General features: G+C 50.9%; 1 protein-coding gene across 10 annotated transcripts in view; it reads left to right on the plus strand.

Moving 5' to 3' along the window:
* vav2 (vav guanine nucleotide exchange factor 2) overlaps positions 1–19,287 on the plus strand; it is a 125,819-nt gene that overhangs the window by 98,822 nt on the left and 7,710 nt on the right. For 3 of the 10 annotated variants that reach the window (XM_084694108.1, XM_084694110.1, XM_084694114.1), the window contains exons 5-15: positions 2,338–2,443; positions 3,564–3,662; positions 5,005–5,073; positions 5,638–5,738; positions 11,157–11,256; positions 13,763–13,858; positions 15,760–15,828; positions 16,234–16,320; positions 17,711–17,799; positions 17,885–18,017; positions 18,405–18,419. In XM_084694108.1, the coding sequence (XP_084550234.1) occupies positions 2,338–2,443; positions 3,564–3,662; positions 5,005–5,073; positions 5,638–5,738; positions 11,157–11,256; positions 13,763–13,858; positions 15,760–15,828; positions 16,234–16,320; positions 17,711–17,799; positions 17,885–18,017; positions 18,405–18,419 (964 nt within the window). The remainder of the gene's footprint in view (positions 1–2,337; positions 2,444–3,563; positions 3,663–5,004; positions 5,074–5,637; positions 5,739–11,156; positions 11,257–13,762; positions 13,859–15,759; positions 15,829–16,233; positions 16,321–17,710; positions 17,800–17,884; positions 18,018–18,404; positions 18,420–19,287) is intronic. The other 7 variants (XM_084694113.1, XM_084694115.1, XM_084694117.1 and 4 more) reach the window with 4 other exon arrangements.

A 19,287-nucleotide genomic window follows, 5' to 3' on the forward strand; every position in this document is an offset into this window, starting at 1 on the left:
GGCTGGGCTGGGCTGGGCTGGGCTGGGCTGGGCTGGGCTAGGCTAGGCTAAGCTGGGCTGGGCTGGAGGCCAGTACACTTTATTGCGTGCGAACTCTAGCTGCCTCCGGCCCGTGACAGTGTAATCACACAGAAACATTTTCCCTCATCATAAAAATCCTCAGGACACAGTTTGTTCGCTGGACGTGCCCCTCTTTTTCAGACACACACACACAGTAACACTTTTCTGTCAGTGTCTCTCTCTCACCCCTCTCTCTGCCTCTCTCCCTTTCCCTCTCTCTCTCTCTCTTTATCTCAATCCCTCTCTCCAAACTTTGCCCAGACTGTCCTCTCTCTAATTCGATGCCTCTCCATCAGCATTACTCACAGTGCTGTGCACCCAGACTCTCTGCTCCACCCCCCGGTCTCCTCCACCCCCGGGTCCCCTCCCTCCGTCTCCTCCCCAGGCCCAGCCCATTATCCACACACCACTGCACCAGTCAGCACCCACCTAATGCTCGTCTCTGGGCACTAGGGGTACAAAATATGAAAATACATTTAGTGTCGTCAGGAAGGATGTTCCTGTGGGTTAGCCTCTGCAGGGTTCCCAGTAAAAGGTTATATCCAGCAGGGAGATGTTGTTGTTTTATAGACACAGCCAACGAAGAGTGCACTGTATGCAGATGTCTGATATTGTGTCTCCTATGACTGGATACATGAGCAGCTTTGTGGAGGAGCAGAGAGGCAGAAGGCGGGTATAGATCTACATCAGCTCGACCGCAGGTGTGTCCTGTTGTTCAGTCTCCACTCAGATAGCTAGTTCTAGTACCTGAGGAGAATTCTCCTCTTTTTTTACACCCGATACCATGTGTGGACACGGTTCTGTCTGGACACGCCCAGCCCTGCCGATAGCAGGGTGCATTGTGGGACGGCAGGGCGGCGTTTGGGGAGATAGTCTTCCAGGGCTCGTCTCTGTCTTGGCCGTGAACATGCTTGTCTGTTTCGACGGAGGGAGCTCATCCCTCTTAGTGAACCACGCCACCTCAATTAAAACTTCAAACGGGGGCTGGCGCCACAGAGAAGGACAATTGTGAATATTTGATGTCGACCATAACACAGACGCTCACACACACTCATACAGACACACTCTCACACACACACCCTCTCCCTCATGGTTCTGGCAGCCGCCATTCCTTTCTGCAAAGTAACGCGGAATATTCCAGTCACGTTTAGGGCAGGAAGTCCTCTATGTGTGAGGTAAGATTGCTCACAATAGACCACAGATTAGATTCAGGTTTTCTGCTAACAATGAAAGTAATGAAACTCTGCGACAGGCCCAAAGGAACGCCTGCCCCTGTTACTTAAGTGGAATAGCAATGGACACAACCTCATCAGCTTTAATCCAAAGACAGCAGAATGTTCTAGAAAGTCATCTCATCACAGAAAACCGGGATGCAACCTTGAGATGTTACAGTATGGATGAAAAGCACCAAGGATTGACCTGTACTTATTGGATCGAAGCCATGCTAATTAGCTGGTTAGTCGCAGAATCCATCAGGATTGCATCTAACCAGCTAATTAGCATGGCTTTGATTCAATGAGTACAGGTCAATCCTTGGTGCTTTTCATTGATATTGATATTGATAGCAGGCAGGGCCAGACGGCAGAGATGGTGCTTGTGTGTGTGTGTGTTCGAACATGTCTGTGTGTGTCTGTGTGTGTGTGTGCCCCAGAGGGTGAAAGCTAGGTGTGGGGTGATGGATGGTACTAGGGCTGTCAGAGAATACAACACACTCTCAGATCCCAGATCCACCTGTCTCTCTCTTACACACACACACATACACGCACACACACACACACACACACACTCTCACACACACACACTGTCTCCCAGATGTCCCTGTCTCTCTCTCTCACACACACACTCTCTCACTCACACACACACACTCTCTCACACACACACAAACACTCGCTCTGTGCCACATACACGCACCACTGCGCACATTCTCATACCTCATGTATTTCTCAATGTATGTATTCTCACACACACACACACATTCTATTTCCTCCTGCCAGCTTCTCAGTAGAACAGACAACTTGGGCGTACGGGGCTGTTTGCCCCAACCGCCTCCTCAGCTCCTTGTCTCCTTGTCTCCTCTCCCCTCCTCTCCTCTCCTCTCCTCTCTTATGCCTTAGTTTTAGCAGCTCGTTTATGGAATAAAAAATGGCAACAGCATCAGGAGTCAAACATACACCTTGGAAGAAGTTTTGAAGAAACCAGTATATCTAACCTGTCACTGATTGATTGTGTGTGTGTGTGTGTGTGTGTGTGTGTGTGTGTGTGTGTGTGTTTCCTCAGTGAGCATGACGTGGGGGAGGATGACATCTACGACTGTGTTCCCTGCGAGGACGATGGTGATGACATCTATGAGGACATCATCAAGGTGGAAGTACGACAGCCCATGGTGAGAGGGGAGAGGGACAGAGGGATATCCTTAAGATACATGCGTCTCCTTTTGCATGTGAACGTGTGAATATATAATTATTTTTCCTGGTGCGTGTGTTAGGTGTGTGTGTTAGCTGTGTGTGTGTTAGCTGTGTGTGTGTTAGCTGTGTGTGTGTTAGCTGTGTGTGTGTTAGCTGTGTGTGTGTTAGCTGTGTGTGTGTTAGCTGTGTGTGCGTTAGCTGTGTGTGTGTTAGCTGTGTGTGCGTGTCTCTGCTGACCTTTCCTGCTCTGTTCCCTTCACGCTGCAGATCAGATACATGCAGGTAAGTGCTGCTGCCACACCTGTGTGTGTGTGTGTGTGCGTGTAGGTGTGTGTGTGTAGGTATGTGTGTGTCAGCCCCTGAGTGGCTCTGACACGTGCCCCCCTCCCCCCTCCCTCCCCCCCCGAGGGTGACTCTAAAGCCACAGAGGATGTGACACAAGCCAAGTGACAGAGACAAGCTCTGACATCTGTCATCCTGCCTGCTAGCACACCAGCAGCCTGGCTAGCTGGCTACTTCCTGTTTCCTGCTTACTGTTTCCTGGGCCCGTGATCTCCTCATCGTCCTGCCTAGGTGAACTTCACACTCAGAGGATAGGGAAATTATGTGGAGATTCAACTGGCAGGGACGGAACAAGCGACCCTCCTCCTTCCTCCTCCTCTCTCCTCTCCTGTTTCTCCTGCACACCCTCCTCTTCCGTTTCCTCCGTCTCTCCTGTTTCTCTTCCACACCCTCCTCCTTCCTCCTCCTCTCTCCTCTCCTGTTTCTCTTCCACACCCTCCTCCTTCCTCCTCCTCTCTCCTCTCCTGTTTCTCCTCCACACCCTCCTCCTTCTTTCTTTCCTCCTCCTCTCTCCTCTCCTGTGCTGGTCTCTCCATGGTCCCTGCCACAGACTTTGGTGGGAATGACCTGAGCATCCCTAAAGAATGCTCGTTGAGTCATTTACAATTAGACCCAAACAGATGTTTACATGAAGACGTCGAGGAGAACATCTGTGTTCTCCGCTCTCTCACGCACTCCTGTCAGCTGACCAGTCATGTGACCTGTGATATGAGCAGTCATGTGAGCAGTCATGTGACCTGTGGCATCCCTCCTCAGAAGATGGGCATGACGGAGGAGGACAAGAGGAACTGCTGCCTGGTGGAGATCCACGAGACCGAGGCCAAGTACTACAAGACTCTGGAGGACATAGACAAGGTGTGTGTCCAGGTGTGAGCTGTGTGTCCAGGTGTGTGTCCAGGTGTGAGCTGTGTGTCTAGGTGTGTGTTCAGGTGTGAGGTGTGTGTTCAGGTGTGTGTCCATGTGTGAGGTGTGTGTCTAGGTGTGTGTCTAGGTGTGTGTTCAGGTGTGAGGTGTGTGTTCAGGTGTGTGTCCATGTGTGTGTCCAGGTGTGAGCTGTGTGTCCAGGTGTGAGGTGTGTGTCTAGGTGTGAGGTGTGTGTCCAGGTGTGAGGTGTGTGTCCAGGTGTGAGCTGTGTGTCCAAGTGTGAGGTGTGTGTCAATGTGTGTGTGTGTATAGAGAGGGGTGTGTGTAGGGTTACGTGTGTGTAGAGATGTGTGTGTGTGTGTGTGTGTGTGTGTACAGGTGTGTGTCACGTCGCTGCATGGCCACAGGCAGAGGAAATGTCAGCTATTGGCTCGTTGGCACAAATGTCAGAGGAGCAGATCGGTGTGGGGTCCACACTCACACACACACACACATTATACACACTCTCATGCACACACACACTCACACATACCCTTTCTCTGATCCCCATAACAGGGAATATCTTATGTACACACAAACACACACACACACACACACACACACAGTTCAGATCCCCAGCTCTCGGGCTGATTTCATGGGCTGTTGTTTAGATCTCAGTGCTGACCACACAGCAGCTTGTTGTAATGAGAGGGTAGTGATGCTAGTGTTGATGGACGGAGGGATTTCACTGCACAGTCCCGCGCGCCCAGTAAAACAGAGGTGTGCTTGTTTTTACCCAGCACACACACACACACACACTATTAAACGACCATAACCTTCTAATGGTCACATGATTGGTTTTGTCTAATTGAATTGTCAGCCCTTCATTACTTTATAATTGATATATTTGTTTTAATTAGGCTTATGGAACACGACAAGCATGAAATGATACTAGGCCCACCACCACACTGTCCAAGAACATTTGAGTTTTTTAAATCAGTGAACATTGTTCTAAACAGCAGTAACAACACTGAGATATCTTGGGAGATGTCAGGCGTTGTAAAACCACACAGACAAACACTTCATTATTCCTGTGAGCAGGCTGTGTGTGTGTGTGTGTGTGTGCGTGTGTGTGTGTGTGTTTGGCGACCAGGCCTCGAGTAGCTGACTCACTATCGATCTGCCTCTATTGCCAAGCTCATGGCTTGGCGCTGAACTGATGTTCAATTAAAACCTTCACATCCCTCTATCTAGAGTAAGCTGATGTGCTCACCGTGATGTGTGTGTGTGCACTGGGATGTTACTGCTCCGTAGGGTGTCTTATGTTGTTGTGTGTGTGTGTTGTGTTCTACAGAACTACATGATTCCCCTGAAGCAGGTTCTCAGCCAGCAAGACCTGGAAGCCATCTTTGTCAACCTGGAGGTGAGGGATGGATGACTGGTAGAGCTGTGTGTGAGTGTGGATGGTAGAGGTGTGTGTGTGTGTGTGTGAGTGTGGATGGTAGAGGTGTGTGTGTGTGTGTGTGTGTGTGTGTGAGTGTGGATGGTAGAGGTGTGTGTGTGTGTGTGTGTGTGTGTGGATGGCAGAGGTGTGTGTGTGTGTGTGTGTGTGTGTGTGTGTGTGTGTGTGTGGATGGCAGATGTGTGTGTGTGTGTGTGTGTGGATGGTAGAGGTGTGTGTGTGTGTGTGTGTGTGTGTGTGGATGGCAGAGGTGTGTGTGTGTGTGTGTGTGTGTGTGGATGGCAGAGGTGTGTGTGTGTGTGTGTGTGTGTGTGGATGGCAGATGTGTGTGTGTGTGTGTGTGTGGATGGTAGAGGTGTGTGTGTGTGTGTGTGTGTGTGTGGATGGCAGAGGTGTGTGTGTGTGTGTGTGTGAGTGTGGATGGTAGAGGTGTGTGTGTGTGTGTGTGTGTGTGTGTGTGTGTGTGTGTGTGTGTGTATGGCAGATGTGTGTGTCCTCCTGACAGCTTCTCTGCTGTGCTGGCAGGACATCATCAGGGTGCACCTGGCCCTGCTGAAGGCGGTCGACCTCAACATGCTGAGTGGAGGGAGTGGCCTAGCCAAGATCTTCCTGGACTTCAAGGAAAGGTTAGTGACCTGTGTGTGTGTGACGCTTTGGATAGAATCATCTGCTTCAAGAATAACATGTCGAACACATAGACAGGGAAATCTATTTCTCTATAATGTTCTCAGGATCAGTAAGTGTCTTTCAGAGCAGTGTGTGTGTGTGTGTGTGTGTGTGTGTGTGTGCGTGGAGGGCGGTGATTGACCCCCCCCCCCCCCGTGGTGTGTGTCGCTCTGGGACACTGTGTACCAGAGCCCTGCAGCTTAATGGTGATGAGGGTAATGATTGGTTTCACCTGCATAATGACTCGATGCAACCATGGATACTGCTTCTTGCTCCCATAACTGTGGTCTCGATTTAGCCTAGTTTTAGATACCCTAGACGTGTGTGGGTTTGCGTGCGTGTGTGTCTGTGTCTGTGTGTGTGAGTGTCTATGTGTGTTTGTGGTAAGTTGTGTGCTTTATCCTGTGAACGGTGATGTGATAACTGTGTGTGTGTGTGTGTGTGTGTGTGTCTGTGTCTGTGTGTGTGTGTGTGTGTGTGTGTGTGCTGGGCTACTTGGCAGGCTGCTCTAAACAGACATGTCGTGGGGCTCCTCTGCCCAGGCTGCGTAGACAGGTTTTCAGGGTAATTGGCTCATATCAGGACACCTCTTTCACCCAGAGGGCTGGGTCTTACAGAGCTATTGTGACAGGCACCTCTCTCTCTCTGTGTCTGTTTCTGATTCTCTCTCTCTGTCTGTCTCTGATTCTCTCTCTCTGTCGGTCTCTCTGTCTGTCTCTCTGTCTCTTTCTTTGTCTCTATCTCTCTCTGTTTCTCTGTCTGTCTCTCTGTCTCTTTCTTTGTCTCTATCTCTCTCTGTCTCTCTCATTTTCTCTGTCGTCCCCAGCCCTCAGTCCTGTCTTTGGCTATTATGTTAAAAATCAGCCTTTGGTCATCCAGCCAAAGACTTCTCCCAGCCGGGACCAGACACACAACACTCTCACACACTCTGACAGCTGGAACTGCAGTTTTAACTTGTGTGATTTCCATATTCTGTGTCTCGTTAAAAATGAAAGGGTATTTCTTTCCTTGTCATGCGCAGGCCCTCTTAGAAGCTTACATGACAGGGAATGTAAATAGTTACCTTTGGTGACATTCTCCTCAATGAGGCGCGCCGGGTATTTCGGGTAAATTATTCATCCGATGTGTCAGGTGACGGCTGGTATTCAGTTTTTGATCGACACCCTTCCCTGCATTGTCGTCTGGCTCCGCCCCCTCACTGCGCTCGGGACCATGGCGTCGGCGGGCGGGTTGGCCCCGCCCACGTCCGCTCTCCTCAAAACCCCTCGTCAAACGCTTCCCAGGACTTGAATCCGTTCAATTAATTTTTCGGTTATCTCCCTCCTTGTAAGTCCCAGTGACCTTTGCAACAATGCAGCAGAGTGATGAATGAGAGCTTGTTCAGTTTGCGAGCGGAGCCGGAGGGAAACTGAAAATGTCAACGCTCCTCCACAGCCCAGCGCCTCGGAATCTGCCGTCACTGAGACGCTGCTCCTCCATTTCCTGTCGCTTACTACCCGCTTCCTGTCAGCTTCCTGGGTTGAATCGATCGACATTGTGATCGCCCTCAGAACCCTCAGAGACCTAACGGAAGCTAACTGTTGCTTTTTCATAAAAAAAAAAGAAATACTGTGTTCGAATGATTGCGAAAACCAACTTATCGCCCAGTTACTTAAATACAGTTTTCGTATTTAATCTGAGTGAAATTGTCCATAAACACAGCCCACTATGAAGGCAGAAATCCCCTCTTTGCTAATCTTACCATCCACCAGAGTGCAGTCAGCTAGCCAAAGCTGGCCTCAATTTACCGATCTACCTCCGCATAACACGCAAAGGCTCATGGGTAATCGGCGGAGGCGTTGAACCCAGTTATCTCCATCCACTCAGACGAGTCCGTCTCACCACTCTGCGTTAAGCGCTTTCCAAACTCATTTCCGTGCCGTTCCGCGGTCCTGATAACCCCTGTGTACCTGCTCACATGCAGGCCGGGGGCCCGTGGTGTTGGAGGGGCCAGGGAGATCATTTTCCTCCATTTCCTGTGTGCCCTCGTTCGCTGAGCGGAGGTGAGACGGGGTCTCGAAACCGCGTGTCAGCAAATACGACCTGGCTCTGCAGCTTGTCACTTCTCCTTAGCCCAGACACGTTCACTCTCTCTCCCGTCTGACCGGGCGAGCGAGGCTCGTCCGAGGTGCGGGTGAAAACGGCGGGAGCAGTTCCTCCAAATTGCGTTTCCGTTGGAATAACACGCGTGGCGGAGTCTCCATTATGAGGGAGTGGGTACGATGGGGAGAGGGAGGGAGGGGGAGAGGGGGAGGGGGAGAGAGAGGGGGAGGGGGGAGAGGGAGAGGGAGAGGGAGGGGGAGGGGGAGGGAGAGTCTTAAGTGGCTGTGGCGTTTGGAGGTTGTGTTTGGATGCTGTTGTTGTTATAACCCTCTTCTTTCTCTCTGTCTCTCTGCTTCCTGCCTGTCTCTCTGTCTCTCTGCTTCCTGCCTGTCTCTCTGTCTTTCTGCTTCCTGCCTGTCTCTCTGTCTCTCTGCTTCCTGCCTGTCTCTCTGCTTCCTGCCTGTCTCTCTGTCTCTCTGCTTCCTGCCTGTCTCTCTGCTTCCTGCCTGTCTCTCTGCTTCCTGCCTCTCTCTCTGCTTCCTGCCTGTCTCTCTGCTTCCTGCCTGCCTCTCTGCTTCGTGCCTGTCTCTCTGTCTCTCTGTTTCCTGCCTCTCTCTCTTATACCCCTTTCTCTTTTCTTCCTAAGGACACACACACACTCATTACCTCTCTTCCTCTCCTGTGTCTCTGCCTCCCTGATGCTCTATGTCTCTCTCCCATCCTCTGTCTGTCTGTGCAGTGATTGGTGTAATTCACGAGTGTTCCGCTCTGAAACGTGTTCCTCAGCTGCTTCCCTGTGAGTCACAGTTTAACGAGGGATATTTCAGGATCTGCATTTAGACACGCTCTACAGAACGACACCGTTATTCAACTGAATAACCAACTTCTTCCATCAAGCAGGACATGGAGAGGAGAAAGAAAGAAGTAAAGAGGAGAGGAGAGACAGGTAGAGGGAGAGGAGAGGATGTAAAGGGGGGGGGAGAGAGAGAGAGAGAGGGAGACGGAGAGAGTGAGAGAGTGAGAGGATGTAGAGAGGAGGGATCAGAAGAAGGAGAGTGAAAGTGGAGGGAGGATTGATGTTTGGTTGAAGGGGGAGGAAAGGCTTGTCTCCTGAAGAGGAACATCTTAGTCCTGCTGTGGAAGCTGTCTGCATGTCAGGGAGAGCCGGACAGACGGGTCCGCTCTGCGTCTGTGTGTCAGGGGGTGATTAGAGGTGATGAGGGGCCAGCGACAGTGTGGGTGAGAGTGTGTGTCACAGTATGAGAGCGTGTGCGTGCGTGCGTGTGTGTTTGCAAGTGTTTATCAACTCTCTTGTTCCTTCCCTGTCAGAGGATAGTCTCCTTTCAGATGTGGAGGAGAAAGGCTCTTATTAAAGGGGCAAGTACAGTGGATAGTAGCTCCATCTATCACTCCCCTGCCCCCTCCCCCTCCTGAGCTTCTGTGTTCTGCTTGACACTCTGCAGGGGGGGGCTGTCAGTGATGCTTCTGACTGACTGACTGACTGACTGACTCTCTCTCCCTCTAGCTCTCTCTTTATTCACTCTCTACCTCTCTTTCCCTCTTCTCTTTATCTATTCACTCTCTTCTTCTCTTTCTCTCTCTTACTCTCCCCCTCTCTCTTTCTAGCTCTCCTTCTCTCCTTCCGTCTCTGTGATCGTCTCTGCCCCCCTGAACAGTCCAAACAGTCTCTGCCCCCCTGAGACTCCCAGCCCTGGCAGTGCCTTCCCTGTGAGAAGGCCTTCACGTAGCATTCCAGAGGGCTGGCATGTGGGATTAGAGTCTCTGCCGTCCAGCATCTGTCTCTGGGCTGCCGGCTCTGCCTGCTGTCTCCTGGAGGAGATGCCCCATCAGTCTTCATCAGCCAGCGCTGTCTCCCTCTGCGCGGATCAGGCCCTAATCACGGCCTAGTCAGACCTGGGGCTTGCCTGTCCGCCTGCCCAGTCAGGAGGCCTCGCGGCGGGGGGTGGGAGCCAAGGCTTGGCCCTTGTCCGTCGTGAGGCTCCGCTAAGCCGTCGTTACAGAGGTTACAGGGGGTGAGGGGGCCGAGGCCTGGGGGTGGAGGGTGGAGGGGGCTGTATGGAAGATGATGTGAGGGCTGGATAGCTGTGCAAATAGATTGTTCCTCTTGTGGTTTTGAAAGCTGGTCTTGCGCAGCCCTTCTGGCTCTCTGTCAGAGATCTGCAACAGGCATCACTCCTCTCCTCGGTCCTTCTCTCTCGTCTCCCTTCTCCTCTCCTCCTTTCATCTCCTCTGCTCTCCAGACTGAGTGAGAGAGGCTGGTGCCAGCGGCTTCAGAGGGGCTCGCCTCTGCCAGCTCTGCCAGCTCTGCCAGCGCCCTACTTTCAGAGAGAGAGAGAGAAATCTGTGCCATTCTCCGGTCGAGACGACTTTGAACCACTTCCAAGACGAACCGATGTTTGTCGGGGGCCCATTGTGCCAGCCTGAACCAGTCCCACACACCCGTACAGCCCTTAATCATGAGCTTCTCTTTCCACTGATAAGAGTGCACTTCAAAGGAGCACTAATAAAAACGTTCGATTTCATTAGCTTGCTGTAATTACGGGTTATGGATCCTTCCTATTGTTACAATGGGTATAGAGTTCAGATAACACTATTCTTGGTGTGGCTGTAGTAAAAAAGTTTCTCAAGGTTTTTCAAAAGGTTTTCCCCAAAAATTGTTTTTGCAAAAAGGTTTCTAAAGGTTTAAAAAAAGTTTTTCCCCCAAACCTTTTTTTAAAGGTTTAGATCATTGATGAGTACTTGATGAGGACTCTACGAAACTCGACTGTACTCTGCTTTGTTTTACTCTGTTTTAGGCTTTCTGTTCTCCTCTCCCCTCCTCTCTCCTCTCCTTTCACTGTGAGAAAAGTTTTGAAAAAAGTTTTTGAAAAGTTGAAGAAAAAAAAATCAAAAACGGCTGTTTTGTTGTTGTAGTTGAAATATTCTCCTTTATCATTTAGTTTCAAAAGATTGAAAACATGATTTAATTTTTTTAATATATATATATATATATATATATATATATATATATATATATGTTCTACAATAAGTTTCAAAAGGTTTCAAAAATATTTAGGTAATTCTTCCCGGTTACGGTTCTGCTGTGTGACAGTGTGACATCATCAGTCACAGTGGTGGTGTTCTGCAGTGTGACATCATCAGTCACAGTGGTGGTGTTCTGCTGTGTGACATCATCAGTCACAGTGGTGGTGTTCTGCAGTGTGACATCATCAGTCACAGTGGTGGTGTTCTGCAGTGTGACATCATCAGTCACAGTGGTGGTGTTCTGTGTCCAGGCTGCTGATCTATGGACTGTACTGCAGCCACATGGAGAACGCCCAGAAGACCCTGGACGAGCTCATCGCCACGCGAGAGGACGTCAAGATGAAGGTGGAGGTATGTGTTCCGTCACCCCACCCCCTCCAACCTCAACCAACCACTTAACCCTCTGTGGGCTGTGCTGTCTGTGGGCTGTGCTGTCTGTGGGCTGTGCTGTCTGAGGGCTGTGCTGTCTGAGGGCTGTGCTGTCTGAGGGCTGTCTCAAGGCTGTGCTGTCTGAGGGCTGTGCTGTCTCAGGGCTGTGCTGTCTGAGGGCTGTGCTGTCTGAGGGCTGTGCTGTCTGAGGCCTGTGCTGTCTGAGGGCTGTGCTGTCTCAGGGCTGTGCTGTCTGAGGGCTGTGCTGTCTGAGACCAGTGCTGTCTGACGGCTGTACTGTCTGAGGGCTGTGCTGTCTGAGGGCTGTGCTGTCTCAGGGCTGTGCTGTCTGAGGTCTGTGCTGTCTCAGGGCTGTGCTGTCTGAGGGCCGTCAGTGTGAGAAGTAGTACTTCTCTGACCCAGTTCCAGCCTGTCTCCTTCAGACTCGCCCCTCAGTCCCTCCACTGAGATCTGGGGACGCCCCAACATGAGCACACTTACATAGTACGGTACACCCACTCTGTACTCATCATGGAGGTCACACACACACACACACACACACTACCACACTCCCACACACACGTACCCACACAAACACTGTACAGTACCTTGGCAGTGACTGCAGTGTTGGTGGAGCTGAAACCACAAACTACCTTGCGCAGCATTGAACCTCCCAGGAAATTGACCTCCAGAGAGATGAGATGGAGTATCACTCTGTGTTACATTCTATCTCCTCCCTCTCCTGCTACCAACCACCAACATCCACACTGATTAGGCAGCGGCTGGGATTGGGTCCTGAAGCCGTGGGAAAACGGAGATGAGCGGTCTGGTCTGGCTGGCGTCCACACACAGGGACAGGAAGTGGGTCTGGTGTGATGGTGTTTCACACACAGGGACAGGAAGTGGGTCTGGTGTGACGGTGTTTCACACACAGGGACAGGAAGTGGGTCTGGTGTGATGGTGTTTCACACACAGGGACAGGAAGTGGGTCTGGTGTGATGGTGTTTCACACACAAGGACAGGAAGTGGGTCTGGTGTGATGGTGTTTCACACACAGGGACAGGAAGTGGGTCTGGTGTGATGGTGTTTCACACACAGGGACAGGAAGTGGGTCTGGTGTGATGGTGTTTCACACACAGGGACAGGAAGTGGGTCTGGTGTGATGGTGTTTCACACACAGGGACAGGAAGTGGGTCTGGTGTGATGGTGTTTCACACACAGGGACAGGAAGTGGGTCTGGTGTGACGGTGTTTCACACACAGGGACAGGAAGTGGGTCTGGTGTGACGGTGTTTCACACACAGGGACAGGAAGTGGGTCTGGTGTGACGGTGTTTCACACACAGGGACAGGAAGTGGGTCTGGTGTGATGGTGTTTCAGACACAGGGACAGGAAGTGGGTCTGGTGTGATGGTGTTTCACACACAGGGACAGGAAGTGGGTCTGGTGTGACGGTGTTTCACACACAGGGACAGGAAGTGGGTCTGGTGTGACGGTGTTTCACACACAGGGACAGGAAGTGGGTCTGGTGTGATGGTGTTTCACACACAGGGACAGGAAGTGGGTCTGGTGTGATGGTGTTTCACACACAGGGACAGGAAGTGGGTCTGGTGTGACGGTGTTTCTGTTCCTGTCTTCCATTTGAGGGATGACACTGAAACAAGCAGGCGCCTTTAGACTGGATTACACTCAGAGAGAGGGGGGGGGGGGGTGAGGGGGGAGGGTAGTCTCTGTCTCTTCTTGTCTTTGACTCTCTCTCTCTCTCTCTCTCTCTCTCTCTCTCTCTCTCTCTCTCTCTCTGTCTCTCTCTCTGTCTCTCTGTCTCTCCCTCCCCCTCTCTCTCTCTCTCCCCTTCTCTCTCTCTCTCCCCTTCTCTCTCTCTTCTCTCGCTCTCTCCCTCTCTCTTTCTCTCTCTCTCTCTCTCTGTCTCTCTCTCTCTCTCTCTCTCTCTCTCTGTCTCTCTCTCCCCTTCTCTCTCTCTCTCTCTCTCTCTCTCTCTCTCTCTCTCTCTCTCTTCTCTCTCTCTCTCTCTCTCTCTCTCTCTCTGTCTCTCTCTCTTTCTCTCTCTCTCTCTCTCTCTCTCTATGTCTCTCTCTCCCTCTCTCTGTGAGGGAGGATTTGCCAGCTGATAATGGCCTGTGTGCTTTACAATGCTCTATTTCACAGCACCGCATCACAATGCATGGCTTGTTGCCGGTGGAAATGACTGTTCAATGGAAAGCTGAATTTAAAGAAGGAATTTGACTCCCAGAATGAACGCTGACTACTAGACCATGGGTTTAGAGTGGCCTGGTTGTGTTCATAATCCTTGTTGAGGAAGGGAGCAGGAATTGACACAGTATTGTATGGGAATGAATGGACATCTGTAGTCACATAGGGACCGGGCTATGGCATTTGCATTGGTGTTGTGTGATGAATGTGCTGTGTGTTGATGCTGCTGTTGTTAATGATGAAGATGATGATGTTGATGAAGATGATGTTGATGTTTAGGAGTGTACCATGAAGGTGCAGGAGGGGAAGTTCAAGCTGCAGGATCTACTGGTGGTTCCCATGCAGAGGGTCCTCAAGTACCATCTCTTACTGAAGGTACGTCCCTCACACACCCTCACACACACTGTCACACACACACACACACTGTCACACACACACACACACACACACACTGTCACACACACAGGCAAACCCTGTGACGCCTCAGTCGTGAGCCATCAGTGTCCATGTATAAAACAAGACCTTGTGTTTCTGGCTGTGAATAATGAACCAGGCTGCTTTCTGACAGGCTAGCTGGAGACAGAACAGTGGTTATGGGGGGGGGTGGGGGTGGGATGAGGAGGGCAGATGGAGGGTGGTTATGGTGGAGTGGTCATAGCTAGAGGAGAGAGAGAGACAGAGAGAGAGGAGGGGGAGGGAAAGAGGGAGAGGGGGGGAGTGGCGATGAAAGAGACAGTGTTCAGAGAGACAGTGTTCAGAGCAGGGGCGTAGCCAGAAAAATATTTTTGGGTAGGCGTAGAAAAATATGGATAGGCATCTTTTCAGTTTTTTTTTTTTTTACTTATTTACTTTGCGATGTGCTCCCAGTGCATCATTCTTCGGAGATACTTTAGTTTTTGGGCCTTAGAACAAATAACCCTGGTTCAGAGCGACGGTGTTCAGAGAGACAACCCACTTCTCTTTCACAACAAGACTGAATATGTCACAGCCCTGGGGCTTCTGAATGTAGACCTGCATGGGCGCGCGCGCGCGCGTGTGTGTGGGCGTGTGTGTGTGTGTGTGTGAACAATATCCTCAGGCTAAATATTCTGTTTCTGTTCTAGTGGTTTACAGTAGATCCTCTGGTCTACAGGCGATGTTCATTCCAGGGTTAGAATGTAGAACATAAAGCACACCCAACATGTTTTGTTGTCTATTCTTAGTGGATATTATCACCGCAGCATACCAACCTCGTGCTTGTCCCTGGTACAAAAAAGGTTTGAGAAACACTCATATATGACGTCTATTATTACTGTGGTCATTCATATCAATGATGTGCCCACGTAGCGATTGGTAGTTTGTGATGGTGTAATGATTGTTAATTAGTCATTCATGACACGTTATGTTAAATGCTTTTCAAATAGTGAAGACTAACCAACCGCTTCAGCTGACAAGCACTATCTGTGGAGAGACAAAGGTCTCTGGAAAACAAAACAACTTCTGGCCTGAATAATGAATAACCACTCTGCCCAACACACACACACACACACACACACGCATTCCAGACACAAAAACTCCAGACACACACACTCACCAACCCCACACTCACAATTCAAACACACACTCCACACAAACAAACACACACACTTCACACACACTCACTTCAGACACACTCCAGACACACTTCACACAAACTCACATCAAAGTTCAGGTCCCCTCTCATCCCACTCCTACAGCTTAGTCCGGTTCGATTCTGTGAGGGCACTTGGTTCGTCTCACCCACCGCAACACACCCAGACGCACCTGTCCCCCAAGTACCCACAGTGAGGCGAATCAAACGCGCCTCACTTATGTTCAAATGACGGGATCTGAAGGAGCTTATTATCCTGGCCCAGATCTGCTCTGGCCGGCTGGGTGGAGGGTCCTCTCCCTCAAGCAGATGTTCTGAGATGGCAGATGTTTCACCCCGGCAGTCTGCAGGCCCCATCGCACACAGCAAACACTCAGAATAACCTCCCTTGTTTACAAGTCCGGGGATATTCTGAGGAGACGAGCAGGCGTTCCCATGAAGTATTCAGTTTGTTTGTACGGAAAAACAAACATTTACCGCTGCAAGGTGTACGGATTAGTGCCTAAGTCAGATGAGTCTTCTGTGATTAATTTAGAGTTTTGTGTGTGTCTGTTAATGCTGTTTTTTTTCTTTTATTATGATTCATATGGAGTTGTGTGTGTGTCAGAGGGTGAGTTTGAGTGTGTGAATGCTGCTTTGTTTGACTGATGGAATGTTTCTCTCCCAGGAGCTGTTGAGTCATTCGGCGGATCGTCCAGAACGGCAACAACTAAAGGAGGCTTTGGAGGCCATGCAGGTGTGTGTGTGTGTGTGTGCGTTCACTGTGTGTGTGTGCACTGTGTGTGTGCGTCAATCTATTCACATGTCTGTATACCTGCACGGTATTCATGAATTCATGTGTATTGATGAGCACTTTGTGTCTGGCACTTGAGTGAACCTTGGGGGTGTTATCTAACGGAGTCAGGCGGCTGAGCGGTTAGGGAGTCGGGCTAGTAATTTGAAGGTTGCTGGTTCGATTTCCAGCCGTGTCAAATGACGTCATGTCCTTGGGCAAGGCACTTACTTACTTGCCTCGGGGGGAATGTCCCTGTACTTACTGTAAGTCGCTCTGGATAAGAGCGTCTGCTAAATGACTACATGTCAATGTAAGAGGGGTAAAAAGAGGGGTAAATGTACTCAGGGTGTCTGTCTGCGTCCGCAGGATCTGGCCATGTACATCAACGAGGTGAAGCGGGACAACGAGACCCTGAAGAAGATCAGCGAGTTCCAGAGCTCCATCGAGAACCTTGTGAGTATTGAACTCGATTCACACCTCTTCTAGAACGCTTCCAGAACGCCCCTCCAGAAGTCCAGGACGTTCCCGCATTCCGGGTAGTCAGCGAGGTGATTTATTCAGCACCACGGGCCAGCGATCCAGAGATCTCCATCAGTCTGGAATCCATTCCCCTCCACCTGAAAGTCAAGCGTCACCGTCCCTGTTCTGATCCTGCCTGCTCATGAGTAATCACCCTGACTCCAGTACTTCACTCAGTCTTCCATAACAGGAGCAGATAACGTCTCCGTGTGAATCTCTCTCCCCCCCTCTCTCTCTCTATCTCTCTCTCTCTCCCCCTCTCTCTCTCTCTCTATCTCTCTCTCCCCCCCCTCTCTCTCCCTCTCTCTCTCTATCTCTCTCTCCCCCCCTCTCTCTCTCCCCCTCTCTCTCTCTATCTCTCTCTCCCCCCTCTCTCTCTCCCCCTCTCTCTCTCTATCTCTCTCTCCCCCCCTCTCTCTCAGGACAGGGGGGGAGGATAGTTTCTGTCTCTTCTTGTCTTTGACTGTCTGTCTCTCGCTTTTGTGCTCTGGTTCTTGCCCTCCCCCCTCTCTCTTTTTGTCTCCCTCCCCCTCTCTCTCCCCCTCTCTCTATCTCTCTCTCTCTGTCCCTCCCCCTCTCTCTCTCAATTCAATTAAATTGGCTTTATGGGCATTAAGAAACAGATATTCATATTGCCAAAGCAAAGGGTGGAACCACAGAACACAATATTCATACCATTAATATGGACGTCGGTATACTATTAATGTTACCAGATAATACAATATCAACCAAACATGGCAAATTCAGTTCAAATTAATTCAAAATCCAACTGTCTCTCTCTCTCTCTCTCTCTCAAGTTTAACCAGCTGTAGTGTTATTTATGTGTGCGGTATAGTGTATGTTGCGTAGCAGTAGCCTCAGGCAGAACCCGCATGAACAGCTATCTGGAACGTTTCACCATGATCTCCCTGGCACACCGCGTGAACTCCCCCGAATAGGTCACGGGGTCAGAGGAAAGTTCCGGTTTGTGGCTTGTACTGACGGAGAGATCAGGGTTAGATGTGTTAGTCTGCTTCAGGGGTCGGGGTTCACTCAGGGCGGGACCGGTCCTGATTCAGTTGCTCTGGTGCTGTGGTTGATTGGCCATTCAACCGTTATTCAACGGCTCTTTTGGAGCGAGCTTAAACGCTGAAAGTATAAATTGTTCGGTCAATGTTCCCTCGCGTTTTTTTTTTTTAGGTTCCCTCTTGGATTCTGTGAATTCCACTGATTGTATTGTGTGTTTTGCAGCTGTAGATATGTCAATGTGTGTGTGTGTGTGTCTCTGTGTGTGTCTCTGTGTGTGTGTGTGTGTGTGTGTGCCTGTGTGTGTGCCTGACCCAAGCAGCAGGTGAGGTTGGAAGAGTATGGCAGACCAAAGATAGATGGAGAACTGAAGGTTTCCTCCATCGTCAACAGAACTAAACAGGACCGGTAAGTCCCGACGCCGAACCAAAAGCTCTCCTCAGCGTCTCCAGCTCCAGTGGAGACCTTCCTTAAAACTCTTCTTTCTCTGCAGGTACATCTTCCTGTTTGACAAAGTGGTCATCGTGTGCAAGCGTAAAGGCTACAGCTACGAGCTCAAGGAGATCATTGAGCTGGAGCCATACAAGATGTCCGACGACCCCATGAACAACCGAGACCTGAAGAAGGTAGGCGCTGGGCTCTCCTCCTGGCGTCGCGCCACGGGGAAACACGTTGTGATGACACGTTGTCAGGGGTCGGTGTGGCAGGTGTCCAGGGGGGGGGTGCAACGTGCTGGTGGGAGTTTTTCCGCCTCGTGAGGAACGTCTGGACGGTGTCGCCGGCGTGCTGCCCTCACCTCCGCTTCAGAGGAACGGGAGGAGGAGTCGTGGGGGGGGGGCGACGTGGGCGAGGCATTTTCCACCAATCTAACATGCCGTGTGCACGTGTTATCGTGTGCATGTGTAACTGGGTGTCTCTCTCTCTCCCTCTCTCTATATCTCTCTCTCTCTCCCTCTCTCTCTCTCTCTTGCTCTCTCTCTCTCTGGTTTGTTTTTCTTTCTGCATGCTACCAGTCAAGTGGAAAAATGGTAAGCTGAAGCATATCTCATCCCCTCCTCACAGCTGACCGGAGTGTGTGTGTGGGGTGTCTGGTGTATGTCTGGGGTGTGTGTGTGTGTGTGTGTGTGTGTGAGTTGTGTCCTTCACCGATTGCATGTGATCCTCGTAACCTTGTCTTGTCAACATTGCCTGGCATCTGTGTGTCTCTTAGTTCCAGTGGGGCTCTGCTTTAAAGGCTCTTAGCATTGGACACCGATACAAAGGAAAGAGTGTCACAGCTCTCTTCATCTATCTCTGTTTTGGCTCTCCCGTCTCCCTCCTTCCTTCCTTCCTTCTCTCCCTCCCCACTCCCCTTATTCCCTCCCTCCTCCCTTCCTTCTCTCCCTCCTTCCTTCTCTCCCTCCCCACTCCCCCTATTCCCTCCCTCCTCCCTTCCTTCCTTCCTTCCTTCCTTCCTTCCTTCTCTCCCTCCCCACTCCCCCTATTCCCTCCCTCCTTCCTTCCTCCCTTCCTTCTCTCCCTCCCCACTCCCCCTATTCCCTCCCTCCTCCCTTCCTTCTCTCCTTCCTTCTCTCCCTCCCCACTCCCCCTATTCCCTCCCTCCTCCCTTCCTTCCTTCCTTCCTTCTCTCCCTCCCCACTCCCCCTATTCCCTCCCTCCTTCCTTCCTCCCTTCCTTCTCTCCCTCCCCACTCCCCCTATTCCCTCCCTCCTCCCTTCCTTCTCTCCTTCCTTCTCTCCCTCCCCACTCCCCCTATTCCCTCCCTCCTCCCTTCCTTCCTCCCTTCCTTCTCTCCCTCCCCACTCCCCCTATTCCCTCCCTCCTCCCTTCCTTCTCTCCTTCCTTCTCTCCCTCCCCACTCCCCCTATTTCCTCCCTCCTCCCTTCCTTCCTTCCC

Source organism: Hypomesus nipponensis, chromosome 27 (genome assembly GCF_054491055.1).
Source record: "Hypomesus nipponensis isolate SF chromosome 27, ASM5449105v1, whole genome shotgun sequence".
Taxonomy (NCBI): domain Eukaryota; kingdom Metazoa; phylum Chordata; class Actinopteri; order Osmeriformes; family Osmeridae; genus Hypomesus; species Hypomesus nipponensis.